The sequence below is a fragment of the Acanthochromis polyacanthus genome, chromosome 14 (genome assembly GCF_021347895.1).
Source record: "Acanthochromis polyacanthus isolate Apoly-LR-REF ecotype Palm Island chromosome 14, KAUST_Apoly_ChrSc, whole genome shotgun sequence".
Lineage (NCBI taxonomy): Eukaryota > Metazoa > Chordata > Actinopteri > Pomacentridae > Acanthochromis > Acanthochromis polyacanthus.
The window spans coordinates 27,513,966-27,532,479 of NC_067126.1; the positions used below are offsets into that span (position 1 = coordinate 27,513,966).

At 39.9% G+C, this 18,514-nt stretch overlaps 1 protein-coding gene across 1 annotated transcript in view; it reads left to right on the plus strand.

The window, feature by feature from the left end:
* Window positions 1-18,514, plus strand: part of map2 (microtubule-associated protein 2) — a 118,650-nt gene that overhangs the window by 54,684 nt on the left and 45,452 nt on the right. The window contains 2 exon segments of the mRNA XM_051959188.1: window positions 7,069-7,206; window positions 17,787-18,040. Of these exon segments, the coding sequence (XP_051815148.1) occupies window positions 17,830-18,040 (211 nt within the window). The 5' untranslated portion in view covers window positions 7,069-7,206; window positions 17,787-17,829.

An 18,514-nucleotide genomic window follows, 5' to 3' on the forward strand; every position in this document is an offset into this window, starting at 1 on the left:
AGTAATCACGGGGTGATTAGGTTTTTATGGACTTTTCATGCCACATATGTTTATAGTCCTGTAAAAATGGTTTATTGTACTTTTCTAGCAAGCAGCTTATTTCCCTCAAGAAGTAGCACCTCAAAGTGATAAATGCAATAAAGATAGCACCACAGAGTACAGTGAGGTGCAGAACTGTGCCTTCTGCCTGAGGTGTGTTGTCTCCTGGTTTTAATATGCGCTGTGTGGGAACCAACCTGCGTATTTTCACTGACAACATACAAGCCTGTCCAAGGTCCTTGTCTGATGTATGACTCACGTGACCCTGAGCTGTTGTCGAGCCGAGGCAAAGAAGAAAAAATGTGTCTTTAGCTTTTGTAAACATTGTTGGTTTCTAAGCTCTGTGGGTTTGGTTCTTTAGCCAAACAGGCTGGCATTGATTTCATTTCAGTCACTTTGCTCCTTTTATTCTCTGTCAAGTATGACAACAGAATGAACTGAGTTAAGATGGTGCTTGATAATAGTGGAAACTTGAATAACATTCTCGCCTTGCTACATCTCGTGCATTGAAAAGTGTAGCCATCCATTTAGGATTGAAGATTCAGGCGCTTTTACAAGTGTGTTGCTGAACGTTACGTCAAACAATCATTTAAAACAGAAAAATACTAACTTTAACTTTGACATCCCTGTTTTTTGTCAAAGTACCTTGTACATTTGACATGCAGTCAAGCTAATTTGTTTGTTTCTTTTGATGACTCAAGGTGATTGTTATGATGCTGAAGTAGGAGGAGAAGATGTAGGATGCTGATTGTGTTGCCATGGTATAGGCATTAGTGTTGATTTTGAACAACTAAACAGAAAACATCAAAATATGATAGAAAAGGCCATCCAGTGCTTCAAGATTAAACATTTCATTAAAATAATACAGGAAGCCTATTGCAACATTAAGGGATTTGTTATTAATAAATTCCATATATATTGCAGTACACATTTTGTATATCTGCTGCACTATCCTGACTTTGATTACCCTTCAGAATCTCTGCTTTGTTCATATCTTGATGGCGATTTAAACTGACTATCAGACTACTGCCGCACTTTTAATTTAAGTATATTAGAATCCCATGTGTGCAAGCTTCCCTCGGTTGCTTCTCTCCTCCAGAACCCCCCCCCCCCCCTTTTTTTTTTATTCAGTGTGATATAAGAACGCAAGACATTTCTTGCCATATTATGAATTAAAAGCTCATGGCACTGCTGACTCACACAGCTTTGATCTTCAAGAAACGCAGGAGTCCTCAATAGAATGAGAAGTCTGTGCTAATAGATTATTATTATGCAGTAAAAAGTAGAAAATTATTATTGAGGTATCCATGGAGGTGGAAACAAACAGGTTATTCAAGCTAGTGGCAGTGAGTCACTGTCATCATTTAAAGTACAAATTAGTTGAAAAAATTAAGTTATTACAGTCTTTTAAGAGGCCAACTAAATTCTGAAACCGTAAGAGCAAAACTGAGGTGTGATATGCAAGTATTTGAGGAGCAGGGTGTTACAAAAAGACACTGTAGATGATATTAAAAGGTAAAGTTTCTTTGAATAAAAGTCGTCTTTAATTTTGTATTTAGGTGAGTTCATCAGCACATTAGCAATTGCATTCAAAAATTTGGACAACTGATAATTTTACATCTTTCATTTTTAAAAACTCATTCACACAACCTTAATTTATATTCACTATACTTTTGAATGTGAGGTCATATTAATGTTTTGTAAAGAAAACCCTTGGTATTTATTCTATTTCATCTATATACCACTAGCTGTTGTCTTCTAATTCCATGCTTATGCTGAATTAAGCTGCTGACTCTAGTTTCATTTTTGACACCAGTATGAACGTGGTTTTGATCTCATCAACTTTTTGCAGGACAGTGAAACACTTTTCCATAAATGGCAGAGTTCTTCAGTTTAGTTGTCATCATCTATTGGCTACAAAACAGCACCAAAAAGTGGCATTATCAAATTTGCAGCGTATTTCAATGCCTGTACATGAACTATTTGTCACCAGGAAAATTATGAAAACGCCAATAATGTTTTTAAATGAGTTATTCTGCCATCCCAATATCCGCTCTGTGCACATTGTCTGATCCACATGTTCATGCATTAGCTGATTGCTTTGGACCATATGCAGAGGTAATTATGAGAAGAGTTTGCCTATAGAAGCTGGAGACAATTGTTCAATCAAAATCTGCTTCTTTTCCTCTTTGAATTGCAAGAGGTAAAATTAGATTACACTCTCTGGCAAAATTCAAGATTTAAAAAAAATACACTGTTTGGACACAACTCAAGAAAACTTGTAAACAACATCCAAGCATCTATATGTCTCACACTGTCTTGTCACAGTGTTTCTATGCCAACTTTGTGCACAAACTAATCTGCTAGGGTGCCTGAAACTAGTTTGCTTAAAAGCCCTTGCTTGATATATGTCATGTATGGCTCTTAATATTTTACATATTGGCAAGCAAGCAACACTTTAATCGCTCATGCAGACGGTTGAAAATACTTTTCTGATCTCTTTGCAGCTTGAGGGGAAATATAGAGTACTTTAAAATGCCGGTCGTGTATCTGTCGCCCATCAGCAAGTTTTAACATTAGTAGTGTAACCGAGCAACTGTTCCTAGCCTGCAGGTACTTGTGAAATTTGTGCCGGCAGGTACTCCTAATAATAACACAGATTTAGGCTCAGTAGTCATAAAATAGTCTCTGCCAAACATTTAATTGCCTTTTTGTTTGCAATAATACTGTAACCAATGTATTATATTGGTGACTGTGATTAGAAATGCAACAGCAGAGATTTGCAGTATGTATCTAAGCAGTGAAATTACAGACTAAGCTTAAAATTAATTCTGTAATAATGCAGCACTGCATGTGTGGGGTTTGTAGGATTGACAAATGTGTCATTTAGGGGTTTAATTGAAACCATAATTTGTCGTGTTGTAGATCTGCCATGCATCAGAAAACATTCAGACCTGTCCACTTTTTTGCACACTAAATTTAATCATAAAGTGATAAAAAAAATTACATTTTTTCATGTTAATATACACCCAATAGCACATAATGACAATGTGAGAACATCTAATTAAATACCTTGTAGGAGCCACTTCAGCAGCCATTACACTTCTAAGTGTTTGCACAGCTGGATTTGGGCAGTTTATTTTTCCTGGCGTATTCTGTCAAACCATGTCAGAATGGAAGGGAAGGGTCTGTGAACTGTCTTTGTTTTTTTTGTTTTTTTTTTAAGATCTTTCCACAGATGTTGGTTTAAATCTGGGCTTTGACACAAGAACAGTCAGAGTTGTAGCAACAGACAGACAGACAGACACTATTCGCTCTCTTGGGGAAATCCAAGGTATCCATTAGCTCACATGTTACAATTAAGAAAATAAGGTGCGAATCAAGCTGGTAGAAGACTAAGTTATGGTACAATAAAAAACCGATGCTGTTGGTGGAATTAAAAAAGTAAATACAGTATACCAATGAAACAAGAAAAGCACTAGGAGAATGCAGTACTTCGCCAAGGCTGCTTAGTCGTATCCTTTCTGACTACTGAAATCTTGAAAGAATTTGTGGCAGGAATCATGGTACTATAGAATGTGGCCATTAAATATAGATGTACCCACAAAGTGACCTTGTGCTGAGCACTGACGTGTGTTATGCATGTGTACATTATGAATCACATGACCTAAATATGTAGCGGGCTGCAGGAATTGATGTTACTCGGAAACAGCCCCGCAATTTAATCAGTTGTTCCGTGTATCATTTCTAACAGATAAGTCCTGATAAGTCCGCAACAAACGATTTGTCGTAGGATCGCAATCATGTGATCGTCAGCAGGTAGCTGACGTACTGTTCATTTGTAGTCACAGCTACAGTGACAGCATGCTGCTGTCTCGCAATGATACAGAAATGTTTAACAGATCTGTGCATCCAGACTATATGCTGCATTACTGCCAAAATCTAATCGGTTGGTGCCTTTGTCATTTCTGACCTTCCCTGAAATTTCATCCAAATCCGTTAGTCCATTTTTGAGTAATGTTGCTAACAGACAGACAAACAAACATACTGACAGACAAACGTACGTCGATCGTCACATACCTCCGCCGTTCCTTGGCAGAGTAATAATAAGCATGTATCAGGGGTTCTTGGGTCCTGATAGACCCAGAATTTTTGCACAGTTGAAAACCACTCTGGCGTGTTGAGGCTGTGTGATCTGGGCCACAGTCATGCTAATAAGTGAACCATAGCCCCAGTCACAATCCGAGCACACTCTGGAGCAGTTTTTAAGGACCCTCTGTATTGGACTGCTTTCATCCTTCCATCACATCTGACCAGTGTTCCTGTCTCCACTGCTAAGAAGCACCGTCATAGTACCATCATGCTGACACCACCATGCTTAGTTGGAAAGAATGATGTCAGCTACATTTTGAGAAGTGCCTGGTGTTTGCCAGACATAGTGCTTGGAGTTTGCTTAAACAATTCAGTATTTGTCTCCTTAGACCAGAGAACGCTTTCCTTCATTCTTTCAGAATCAGTCAAATGGAGTTTGGTGGACTCCAAGCAGGTGGACATGTGTCTTCTACTCAACGTGGCTTCTGTCTACCAGTCATAAACACCTGATTGATGAAGTGCTGCTGAATAGGTGTCCTTTTGGCGGCTTCTCTCCAACGGTCTGTTGGGTCCCTGGTCACCTCTTTGACCAAGGACCAAGTTAACCAGGGAGATGACCAGGGACCAACTTTATGAAGAGTTCTTGTAGTTTTAGACTTCCTACATTTGACAGTTATTGGGACAACTCTGCTCCTGGGAGTATTTAAAGCATTAGACATGGAATTCCTTGGACTCAGTGTTTTAGTTTTAGTGTGACTTGTCGGCTCTTCAGATACACAGCCGTTGTAATTTCCACATTATGCCAAATTTAGTTGATCTGCCACAGGTGGACTTAGTCAGCTTCTAGACACATCTCAAGGATTGGTAAAGGAAATGAGATGCAACTGACCACAACTTGGAGCTACAGCAAAGGGAGTAAAAATATTAGTGAAAACATTTGTACATGGGGGGGCTGGGGCTGGGGCTGGAGCTTATCCCAGCTGACTCGGGCGAAGGCAGGGGACACCCTGGACAGGTCGCCAGTCTGTCACTCAACATGGGAGTTTTGAGTTTTTAATACATTTGGTAAAAATGTCTAAAACCATCTTTTTTGACTTTGGCACGACAGATTATTGAGTGTAGATCGATAAGGGAAAAACATAATAAAAATATTCGTTTAAAACTGCATTCACAACACAATAGTGTGCAAAAAGTGAGGGGGTCTGAATACTATCTGAAGATACACTGTCAGTAGTGTTATTCCATGATATTTGGCCATTTGTGTGTGACCATCATTAATTATTCCACCATGCATCCGTCTGGCTTCAGTACACAAACAACAAATGGTTGTATCAAACTGTAGGAGGTTATATGCAAATGATTGCTACAATGGAAGATGAGTAACTATGACTATTTATACTCCTTTGCCAGTTTATTATGTACAGTCTATATGAAGCCAACACAGCTCTGAAATACAAACTTGCCTGTTAAAATTTGAAATGTTCAGTTGTTTTTTTTAACCTAGTTTGGGAAAGTCTTGATTCAACATTCTGAATATTTTTGAGGCTGTAGTTTTTGTTACTGCTGGGTTACACTACACTGCGTGGTTCAGTGGTGTTTCAATACTTGGTCTACTCTTGCTGATTTAGGGAATGTTACGATCCAACCTCTAAGTGTTGGCTGGACGCAACAAAATACCCAGATGGTATTGGTTAGGTGAAGGGATTATTGCTTAGTGGCAAAAAGGAACATAAAAGTGACAATGAAACACAAGACTGGTGAGTGTTGCTAAATCAAAGAACGGAATAAAACAAAATGAAGGCCAACAGAGTTCCCAAATTATCTAAACCCAAAACAAAACAACTGAACTCCCTAGTCAAACATAACTACATCAGCAACACCCACCACCAAGTAACAAAAACTAATACAATTGTGTGCACAAAACAAACTAAACAAAACTTGTGCCTCACACTCACTGATTACACAGTTCACAAAGACTCTAAACACAGAGTGGCTTCTTCCCTAAGGCGGCAGGCTGCTAACTGGAGCCTCAGTCTCCACTTGAGACAGTAGGCTCCACACCAAGGTAGCAGCACCCAACAGAAACCCAAAGTGTCGGCAGAACCCACCACGAGTATCTACCGACCGAAGTGTCTGTGGTACCCACCAACCCACCACAAGTACCTACAGACCGAAATGAAAACTAATTTTCACTCACAATGAGGCACCAGGGTGGACTGGACACAACTACCAGCCACACTGACTAATAACATGGTGGCAGGTATATAGCCTGCAGGTGTGGTGCTGGCTGCATCTGGTTGGTCAGAGGTGGAGGGGAGCTGGAGGGTGGCCCAATCAGGAAGGTCGGAGGGCGAGGAGAACCGGATTGCTGTGCAGGTCGTCAGCTCTGGTGTCATCAGCTGGAATGGCTGGCAGCTGGGGTTCCAGAGACTCTGAAACAACCACATCTGAACCCACACATGTAATTCTCTCCCACACAAAGGCCCAACAGGACATCACCCCCAGAAACCAGACGGCACACCAACACTAGTGGCCGTAACAGGCAAAATATTAGAAACAGACAGTTATTGCAAGGCTGCTGTGTTAATGTTACTTTTAGCTGATTTACCTACTGCATTAGCACTGCATGTTTGTTTCATGTTTCATTAAACCGCACATTTTTACTGGTCCCTGAAACTTGGAGATCTATGTGAAATACCTTCTCGAAAGTCTCAAATTATGATTAATTCTCTTCTTTTCCTCCTTTTCTGCTCCCTTTATCTTTTCCAGAAATTGCCAAAGAATTCTAAAAACATTTTACTGTGTGATGTCTTGTAATTGATCAGCTGTGTTCCCTAGAGAAACAAATCCCAGCAGTCCAGATTGGTGGAGACAGATGAAGGTTATGTAAAAAGTAAAAAAAAACAAAATATTGATCTTCTTTTTCATAATTAACAGGTGCAACTAGGAGGCTGTCTCCCTTGGCTTTTATTAATCTTCTGACAATCTTGACGTCAACACTGTGGTTTTTGAAAAGAGGACAGATTCTTGGGATCCAGCTTGACTCAACATCCAAAGTCCCAGACCAGCTAACAGGTAAAACACACCACTGTTCGCGTATACATGTAGAATGTGTGTTGCTAGATCTAGTGGCTGCTTCCTATTAACTGTGAATACAAAATAATATAACTTGCCACTCTCAAAATTCAACACAAATCATCAAAGGAAAACAACAGCTTGTGCTGTTGCTTTGTATTGGATCTTGTCTTTCGCTAAAACGTGGAAAATACTCGTATTTTTCACCTCCTTGACATGTTTGTTTTGAAATGGAATGATGAACCCTGTGAGCATACATGGACACTTTTTGCAATTTGACCCTCCTTTTGTGCACCTGTAACACAGCTATGCTCATATACTAATGCAACTCCACTGCTCAGATGTCCTAGAGATAATTCACTACATCCAAGAACCTGAGTGCAGCTCTGGCCAGTCAGAATCATTGCTGGAAATGTGATAATTAGAAATAAAGCGTGACTGTATGCCATAATTGCTGCAGTAGCTCCCCAAACCTGAATGAATTAGCCCAAAAACCAGCCCAAACCTCTTATAGTATCATGGAAAGCCTGTTCATAATCATCTATGTCTATTATAAACATTTGAGATGTGATGAATATCTGTCAGAAAGAGAAAGCGAAACATTTACAAAAAGAGAAAGAGAGAGACAGAAAGAATGCTTGTTACCTCCGCAGATGAAATGGGTGTGTGGGTGGATGTACATGTGAGTGCAGGCTGCTAGGAGCTATGAGTGGGAAGTGGGTACTGAGTGGGAAGAGAAGAGCTGCTTTAGTGAGACAATCAGCACCAAGACCCACTGAAAGGCAGTCACGCTTTCATGGCTTCTCTTTGTTTTCTGCGCTTGAAAGACAGCGTTCCAGGTAGCGAGGTCGGCTGTGGATGGTGGATTAATAGTGACTCTCTATGTGTGTCTGTATGAGGGTTAGTAGATGGTTTCCCTGCCCATTACTGTCATGCAAAATCATGATGTGTCTAGCTACAAGTCTGCATGGAAACAGGATAGAATAGATTAAATACACTAGACAGATAGTGTATTATTATGAAAATATTTAAAAAAAATAAGCAACCAATACATTATCCTGAGAATTCAGTTTGATTGTGTGATACAGACTGAACACTTTTATGTAAAATGTAAAAATGTGCTCACTGAGACTCAATATAACACAACAGCACACTGCAACAAGATTGTATTCAATAATATTCCTAAAACCAACATGTAAAGGACGTTTGACATGTATTTTAATCATGTAAAATGTTTCAATCATAATAGAGTGGTTTATAAAACACAACATTTTTATGGGTCAAGTTTGTTTTTATTTGGTGTAATACTTGTCGAAATAAATTTTATCGACAAATATTAAATTAGAATATTGTAAAAAGCTAAAGCAATAGAGAAGGCTAAGCATGAACAAATGGAAAGAACTGGTGCAGAAAATTAACTGGAAGTTCGGAGAAAGTACATCACGCTGCTGTGCTTTTGATGAAAACCATCTAGTGGGTCAGGAATCAACCAGTGTCTTTCTCTTCTTTCTTTTTTTTTAAATCGGTGCATGTTCTCAGGCTTTTAAAGGCCTCTCCAGTACTAATAACATCATTTCTGGATTGACGCTGCCAAGAGCCATTTTTTAATGCTGTTCAACATCGTTTTTTGCTTTTATGCCAAAAATCACAAGTGTGCATATTTCCAAGATGTAAAGCCTTTGAAGCAGCGGTTACATTACACCCGAACTCACCACTGAAAGCTGCCCTGATAAGGTCTTATTTAACAGCATCTTAAAGCAGACTTCAGATGGGCTTCCTTTCAGGTTTTATAAAAGGACTTCAGTGAAGATTTTCTGTAAAAGTGCACAATGACAGGAGGATGTTAGTATTTATACTTATTCTATATGCTCTTCCACAATTCATGTGTTATGTGAAGTAACCACAAAGAGTGGATGTATTATTTGAGAGGGGCTTTTGATGCTTTTAGCGAAGAACTTGTGGATAAAAGTTAGACCATTTGACCCCATGTCTTATTTTGGAACAGTTGTACAGGCAAAACTCCATTTTCTTGCACCAGTTAAACCAGCCGCAGGACTGCCAAGTATGTTCTAACATGAAACCGTCTGGAACAACAACAGGAATAGCTTTAGCTCTTGGGAAATATATCTTTTTCCTGAGAGTTAGATGAGAAGATCAACACTGCCATCATGTTTTTTTGGTAAGGTAGTGTCTACAGATACGGACCCGTACCCGTAGCCTGTGGGCTACGGATACGGCACTTTCCATTTGCCAGACAGATACGGACCCGTACGCGAGTCTCGCGAGTCAAGAAGCTGCTAATCACTGCAAACTGTTGAAAGGTAAGCTAAGGTTAAGGTTAGGGTTAGTGTTAGGGTCAGGTTTAGGGTCCGTACCTGTAGTATCGATGCTACGGGTCCGTACCTCCAGCGTCTACTGGGAGTCACGTGACCAGATCTCGCGTATCTGATTGGCAAATGGAAAGTACGGGTCCGTACCTCTAGCAACTACCTTTAGGTAAATATGTAGCTGAGGCAGTTAGATAGCATCAAGACCAAAAGTAGGCAAAACAAATAACTATAATTTTGTATTTACTTTATATTTTACCTCTATTTTTAATTTTATATTTGAAATTACAAAAGTTTTTTTAAATGAAAAGATTGACTGAATTTACATGTCTGATAACATCAAACTATCATCATATAGCATAAAAAACTTAGTGTAGTTTTGTTTCATTGAATGTTAACAGCATCTGCTTATCAACACCTATAAAGCTTATTAATAAATGTCATTAAGCTGTCCATACGACAGTCCACTGTTTCGTATCATAACTGGACAACTTTTTGGCTAGGAGCAGTTGTCAAACAACCAGCTGATCCTCCAGTGAGTTACTGGTCCTGGCCAAATAATAGTCTGGCACATAACCCCAAAAAGATGCTTGTTTTAATACTTTTGTTTCGATATATTGGCATATTTTGTATATTTACTGTACGTACATGAGAAGAGTATCAGTCTAGTCGTTTCAGGGTCAGCAAAAAAGACAATGAGCATATTTCTCCAAATGTGAAACTATTCCTCAGCACATGTGCATGACCTTGCTTACAAATAAACGCACGCCTGCACACGTCTCCAAGCATGCAGCCGCTCATGTACAACATCCAAGCTTGAACATGCATACGAGCACACATACACAGGCACTGAAAGGAACCAGATCTTACATACATCCCCAGTCTCTGCTGCTCTCTGGCTCCTGCAGCTAGATGGCCCTCAGAGGAGAGCCCTGCAATGCAGCATCTGTGTGACTCACATACACACACATACACGCGCACAAACACACACACACACAGTGAGATGGCAGCATGTAAAAGTGCTCAGATCGTAGGAGGGAGATGAGGCGATAGAGAGCACAGTGAAAAGAAAGATAAAGCCTGATGAAAGGTGTAGGAGGAGGAGGAGTGTGTGGGTGGAGGAACAGTGATGGTAGGAGGTGGAGGAAGGTGAGGAGGAAGAAGAAATGACAGGTGGGGAGAACATTTCTAAGTGAAAGGATGCTAAGGATTTAGACAAAAGGCGAAGACGCAGATAGGAGCCGTGGAAATGAAGAATGGACTGCTTAATTGGCTTGGTGATTAAGTCTGGAAAGATTTTTTATGGCTGATGTGTTCGTCGACAGTTTATCAGTTGTGCTTGATCTCTTTAAGCTGGACACACATTGTGATAAATGCTTGAATTGACAGGGGGAAAATGGTCTTGAAATAATTGGAAATAAACTAGAATATTCACACAGCTTGCGAGTTTGTCTTCAATGAACTTCTAACTGCTGCACAGTGTCACTATTAGACTGTGATTTACTAATAGCTATTTTAAAGTGAAGAGATGTTATGGAGGAAAAATCTGTAATTCAGGTTTGATGCATTGATAGATTCAGATAAATCATGTTTCTAAAAACTCAAAAAAAGTAATCAACAGTAATTCTACAAATCAGACTTCTGATAGTCTTTGTTTCACTGTTGCGTCAATTAAGGTTACATTTTGTGAACGAATATATTTCAAAGGTTAAGAAGAATTTTAGAAATGTTAGAAAGGGCACAGGTGGTAGGAGTAATGGAGAAGAACAGACACTGTCAGCCTCTGGAAAAAACACACAATTCCACTTTCCCAACCTCTGTGACAAGTGACATGTGCATCTAAGTACCATATCAAAATTTAAAATGTTGTAGTTTCTGTCTTAATGGACTATTATTTATGTTTCAACTGGACAGCCCACGCACTATTTTGAGGTCATGGAAATGCATGTGAGGAGAAAGCGTTGAAGCGTGCGTGCGTGCGTGTGTGTGTGTGTGTGAGTTGGTTTGACTCTACTTATAAATAGTGTCTTTGCCAGTATATCTTCCGTCGATTGACTGCAGCTCTGTTGTTTCGTATGGATTGTGCCTCACTGGGAAAACACAGACGGAAAAAGTGATGGTGTCATGCTTTTCCCTACCTTCACAATTACTGTCAGTGTGCCCATCAGTAAGAGACTGAACTAGTAGCCTCTCCAATACTGCAGCTCAGTGGATGTCAACAAAACACCATGGTTATACTGGGCAGCTTGTGAAGTGGATAGTTCTTGGAAGACATTATGCTTTTTCACTTTTCCTTTCAAAAATGAAAGCTTTTAAAGACAAACAAATGAGAAGTACATGCTATGAGGATATCAAATGCTAATATCTGATACATTTTCATAGTCCGTCCGACCGTCCTCTAAATAACCTACTTCTCGAGCCACAGTTTTAGCTAGACAGTCAGGGGAGGAAAAGTACCCTGAGTGGTCTATTCTGAGGACACAGTGAGGAAAATTGCCCCCCACAGCAGCTGTAGAAAGCTTTTCAAGTTTTCCGACACACACACACACACACACACACACACACACACACACACACACACACACACACACACACACACACACACACACACACACACACACACACACACACACACACACAAAAAAAAAAAAAAACACTGGACTATTTTCTAGTAATGCTGCACTCAAACTTTACATAAGACTTAAAAATGCAGCATATTTACGGGATTATTTTCACAACCTGACATTTGCAGTGTGTTGGGAAATGCAACTCATCACTGATTCATTCCTGCAAAGTGATCAATTTGCCAGTGTGAGGCAAGTGACAGGAGCAGAGGGGATTCAGATGTCACCGTCATAAACACTGTTACGACGAGTAGCAATGTTGGGCTAAACGGTAGATGTAATACATCTCAGTTTGATGTTATAATGTACGCACTGAAGCAGATCTAAATGTGAAGCAACAATTGCAGATCATACTTCTATTGTACATATGCACATGTTGCTTAACAACCACTATGAATTAACTATAACTAATATATCATACAGCGAAGTCAGCCTCCTCATCAACTAATACATACACTGTTTTTGTTGCCTGGGGATTCTTTTTCTTTTGAAATAATGCTGTTTAAAATGACCTTGTAGTGACATACATATGTTTATTGTTGTTAGTGTAAAGAGAGACCGATAACCGTAGTTGTTAAGAAAATAGTTTTTACACGTTTCTTAGTAAAGCATTTCCTTGTAGGCAGTAGCTGAGTGGAACTTTATTCTGACTTTTCCCTTCTGTTTGTCAGCACAGTAGACATATTTGATAGAACAATAATTGTTAATGGCAGCCCTATAATGAGGATGTCATGGTTGCAAGATGCTACCAGACCAGATAAACTGTCTGTGTCTCTATATATTAGTTTATTTTCTCTGTAGTGTTTCTTCTCTCTTGCATAGGTTTTCAAAAAGAACCCTAAAGAGATTGATGTGTAGTTGATTACAGGCTTTTAGCATCATGTCATGCCAGTGTTGACGTGTATATTTACTTGCTTCACATTGCTTTATGCTGCCCAAATGTAAACAACAGTTGTGCACCAGACTTATTTTTAATGTGTCTGATAAGCATTAGAGTCTGCTTTTGCCTCTCATCCTTTGGATCTCAGGTGTTTTAATTTGCATGTACAAGTCAGAAAATGCTTTTAAAAGCAGGTCAGGTGCATCAGATCTGGGGCTTTAGTTAAGTGTTTGTTACCTTTACCAATTTACAGTAGACTCTTGGAATGCTTTAGAAAATTTTGAGGAATATTACAGTGTACTACTAGAGTGTGTGTATATATATATATATATATATATATATATATATATCCACATTTGTGTTTGTCTACAAAAAGATCTGTTTCAGTGTATGCTCATAAAATCTGTTGCCCAATATTTAAAACATGAATAAAGAGAATGTAATTTTTTCTAATATAAACAAAATTTGAATGGCATAACTAATAATTGAAAATAAACCAATGGCTGTAGTGTATTTACCCATTCTGCTCTCTTTTAGGATAGCTAACAAAACTCACAGAATAATGACAGTATACCACCACTGTTCCACATTAAAGAGTTCCAAAACTGTCCGAAATGTCCAGTTGCAGCAGTCCCCGTCTCTGCTTGTCTACTCACTATTCTACTCCATTCTTCCCTGGCACAGAGAGACTGCCTATCAGCATCAACCAACCCCCTGGCAACGTGCCATAGGCTTTTTGCCAAGTGCAACAGACCTGCTGTCTACTGAGACGCCCTACGTCTAACTCTATCATATCACCATCTCATAGAGTCTCTCTCCTCACTGGACAGTACATTATCTGAACAATATGTATTATTTGAGATTGTGATCTACAGTTGTCAGCTCTTCACTTCCCTCCATCATTTCCTCTCTAAATGGATCACGATAAGACTCATCATTTTTACTTTTCTCTCCATGCTTTAATCATTTTAAGTTTGCTCTCGTCTCCTAGATTTTCACTGCTCACTTTTTCAAGAGTCTCTGTGTTATTTAGTATGAATGAGACACTCTAATACATTGCATCTCAGTTTGTCTTTTAGTCTGATTAGAAAAAGTGTAGCCTCACACTAAATATGCTGATGCATTCTAGCAGTTCCAATTGTTTCCTTTTAGACTTTAACCCAGAAGAGGGTGCTGTTTTATTCAGACAAGCAGCACACTCTTCTGCTTAAACATGTCAACCTTACACTAAGCGTCATCCACAGCTCAGCAGGCCACACTTCCAACTCCTTTTCCATCCTCTTGAACTACCACTGACCCTCTGAGCCTGTACACCAGTCTGGATGATCTCGTTGGGTCTGGAAATTAGCCACAGAGCTCAAAGTCACCTTCATCATCAGACAGACAGCACGTAGACGTAGCATCTGGACAGAGGCCTCATGTCTGTATTTTATGGCTCTTTTAATATTGGAAGTGCTCTTCAATGGAGCCTTGAACAGGGACACAGTAGGTGAACAAGCAATAGAAGATACAGTGAAGGAACATTCAAGATACACTGACAGAGACACAGAGAGAGCAGTTTTGTAAAGCAGTCGGAGAGGTGCAGTGTTGTGTGATGTGGCGTCTCTGTAGAGGTTTCATTCACTCTGGTGTTCACATCAGACCTGAGTCATGCAAGGCTCCATTGACTCTGAATGTGATCCATTTGGGCTGCAAAGACTTACAGCCATAACATGCAGTTCTACTCTTTTCTTGCTGTCTGCTAATTGCTACCTTGCCTCTCTGTCCTTAATCCTTACATTATTCTTTTTAATAGTTCTCAACCTTTTTTGTAACTTACTCACGTAGTACTAACAGTGAAACTCAAGTATTCCGTAATTGATACCATCAAATGTATAAATACTGAGAAAACACAACAGTGTTCTTCTAAAGACGCTGTTCCAATTCTTTTGTTCAGAATAAAATACTTTTACAATGACTGGATTTATTGCTGAGATTTTTGGAAAGACATTTATGGTGTGCAGAGCCTGAAGCTTCAAGAGTTTTGTGATCTTCTGGCCTCACCAGCAAGTCAAAGTCACTTTTCAAGCAGATAGTCAGATCATTCTTGAGTGCTGACACTGCACTGTGCTGAATGGTCTGACTGCACCTAATTATCATTCTGTTATAGGAAGAAAAAGTTCTGTCTTGTTTGTATTTCTTTAAGCCATTCACAAACATCTCAGGCAGTGCTACACCCAGGATGCAGCAATGGTGCTCCCTCAAAGTAGCAATGAGGGAATTGTTTTGTGGAAAATTAGCACGCAGGCAGGCAAGCACTTTCATTCCAATAGCAAATTCACCAAATTAAGACTAGCATGACTGCCATTCCAACCCTTTGGCAAACACTTGAAGTTTTCAGTGTGGTAGGTAAAAGAAAGGGATTCTGAAAACAGTAATATGTAGAAGGGGGATGAAGGGGAGGAGAAAGCTGCACGAAATGCACAGCCAATGACAAGCTTATGTATCCAATCTACACCTGGTCAGTCAAACTATTTATCCAGAGAAATATCTCAACATCAATCAGCTTCTTTGGTACAAACTTCTGTTTAAATATTCGTCATTTCCAGGTGGTGAATCTCCGAAATGTTAGTCATCTGCTGACCTTGAGGTATCATGATAATTTTTTTTACAGATAGCTATCACCTTCAAAAACTACATGGCAGGAACCATCTATCTCTCACCATTGACTCACACCTATAACACACCTGTAGCTGCCAGTCGGTCCTCATAGTTGGCTGATTGGTCTGCCAGACCATAAGCACATAGCTTGCAGCCTAGATCTCACTTGAGCTTGTGATCTTTTGAGAATCCAATTTGTCTCATAGGATAAGAAATGAGGTTGAAGTTTGGGAATCTAAAAATACTGTGAGCACATATTAATATTTAATGCTATTAAATGTACATGGCCATGGCTTTTGCATTTGCCACAGTTGTACAGTGCCTTGTGTTTTCTGCTAAATGACAAATACCAGGATGCTAATACTAAGCTAAGATGGGGGACATGATGAATGCTGCACTTAAGTAAAGCCATTCTGAAATACAGCCTAAGTACTCTCTACCTTGTTCAATATAGTATTTATTGCTCTTTCATGGTTTCTCTTCTTATTTGCTAATTGCTTTTCACAAATGCTCAATCACAGCACGTGACATGAGGGTGATTGGACTGGCTCAGACCTGACCGTTCATAACCTGACCTATTAGTTGGTTGTTTATTTTGTTTATTTTGACAATAAATATACTAAAGATCAAATGTACACTAATTTGTAATAGTATTTGTGCTTATTTCCCCCAACATTTACTGTTTGACTCTTTTCTGTTGTATTCTGTTTTACTCTCTTGGTGGGTAGACGGTGAGTAGTAGTATTGAATGCACAGTGGATGCAGTGACTAGTGCTCATTGTAGCGGTACCTTGGTCTCAGGCTGCAGTTATTGACTCCTGTTTTCTCCAGCAGACTTCCCTTCAGTCTCTGGATCTCTGTGGACTGCAGAGCTAAATGACAAATTGCTTCTTCACACACCCCCTTATGCACAACTACACAGGCTGCTCTGCTTGAAGCGCCGCCATCCACAACCCTCCTGCAAAAAAAATCACCAATTCCCCTTCAAAGCCTTACCTTTATTTTGTGCTCGACTGTGGGTGCTGTTCTTGGAAGACTGAAACTACCACAAAATAAGCATTAACAGAGTAGAACAACAGATAAATACTTACACTAATAAATACTTACACTAATTATGAAAATATAATGATCAATGTATTATCCAAATAGCTATATGCAGAGGAGAAGCCGAGCATGAGTAAAGGACTTCACAGACACAACCTTATTCATTGATCTTACACTACATCAAATCCATTCATCTCCTTCCAGTACCCTTTATCCAATACTGTCCAAGAGATCATTGAATCTTACTGCCTTTCCCTGCCTCAGGCGATTATGTGGGCTGATCAATATTTTCTGCCTTTTGCTTCTCCTTGATCTAATCTTCATGCTGTGCTAATCAGTCATCTTCACTCAGCACGGGATTTCATGTTTAGCGTATGTACTGTCAGTAGTACGATGTTTGTGCCGGTCAACACTGGATATGCGTGTTATGCAGATCAAACTGTACGTCCTGTCCAAGTTTTTCAAAAACTGCTTGTCATTTTTATTGATGAAATACTCGCCGTCAGATTTTTAGACAATCAACAATATGCCACAGTGGCTATCTGATGTTGTTTGTCTGATGTTGGATTGGATTTTGTCAAATCAAGCAGAGCCCACCTTTAAGCCCGACCACCCCGCATGAGTCACCAAAATCCAAGGTCTGCTCTGTTCATTTTCAACCAGTTATGATTTCCACCTGAGCCACTGGCCGTATGAATCATTACACACACTCTCAAACACACACAGATCAATAGGGTTTCGTCCAGTGGTTGTCATCTGCCCACCAACATCCAAGGACTGTATTTCACAAAGCCACCTACACGCAGACTCACACAAGCACAGCTGCACTTTCAGAATTGTTGACAGTGAAGCTCAGTGGAGCTGCAGCAGGGATTATGACTGACAAAAAGAGATTTGTGAATGTGACTGATGCAGTGTGTCCTAGAGCCTCCTCTGGTCTGCACACTGTTCATTCTCCTTTATGTAACATTGCTAACATTGCAGTTAATAACACAGACATGCTGAGTTTTCACCATGCCTCGCCTTCACTTCTCTCTCCTCTGTCTCTTTCTGTCTTTCACCCAGAAGGAGTGACCCCATCCCTTGCCCAACCTCCCCTGCTGCTAGCATGGCAGACAGTCGACAGCCAGAAGACGGGGCCCCCCAGTGGGACCCATCAGGGGGGCAGGAGCCCGGTGGCCCCCACGGAGCCAATGGCTACTCTTCCTCAGCCTACAGGAGCTGCCAGCCTGGCGGGGCTCACATGGCCACAGCCCCCTACTCGGCCAGGGAGAACGGCTTCAATGGGGAGCTAACTGGAGCTCACGCTATAACTGCAGGTAATATGTCCTTCTCGTTTACTTGCCATCAGAGGCATTAGTAGATAGATAGAGCACCAAAATATCAGGATGTTATTTCACTGTAATTGCTGGAGAAAAGTGCAAGTTCGCACAAGTATAGTAAGGGATGGTTGTGCAGGTCAAAAGAGATTTAATATAAACTAACTTGAATAGTTGAGAGATGGGATTCCTTAGGATGTCAAAAAATTAATTTGACAAAGCGTATCATGGTATTTACTTTCGAAGTCAGTTTCAGTGGGGATTTACTGTGTTTGTTAGTTGTCAGTAGAGACGAAACAAAATGCAAGAAAGGTCCGTAGCAAAGATGAAAGACAACATTCTGACTTTATACTGTAACGCATTTTTACATTTCCAGTGTACTCCTACAGTCCACTCTAAAATAGATTTCTAAAATCTTTTCACAGGTAATAATTTTCCTGAAATATTTCTCAAATTAAGTTACAATTGTAGCAC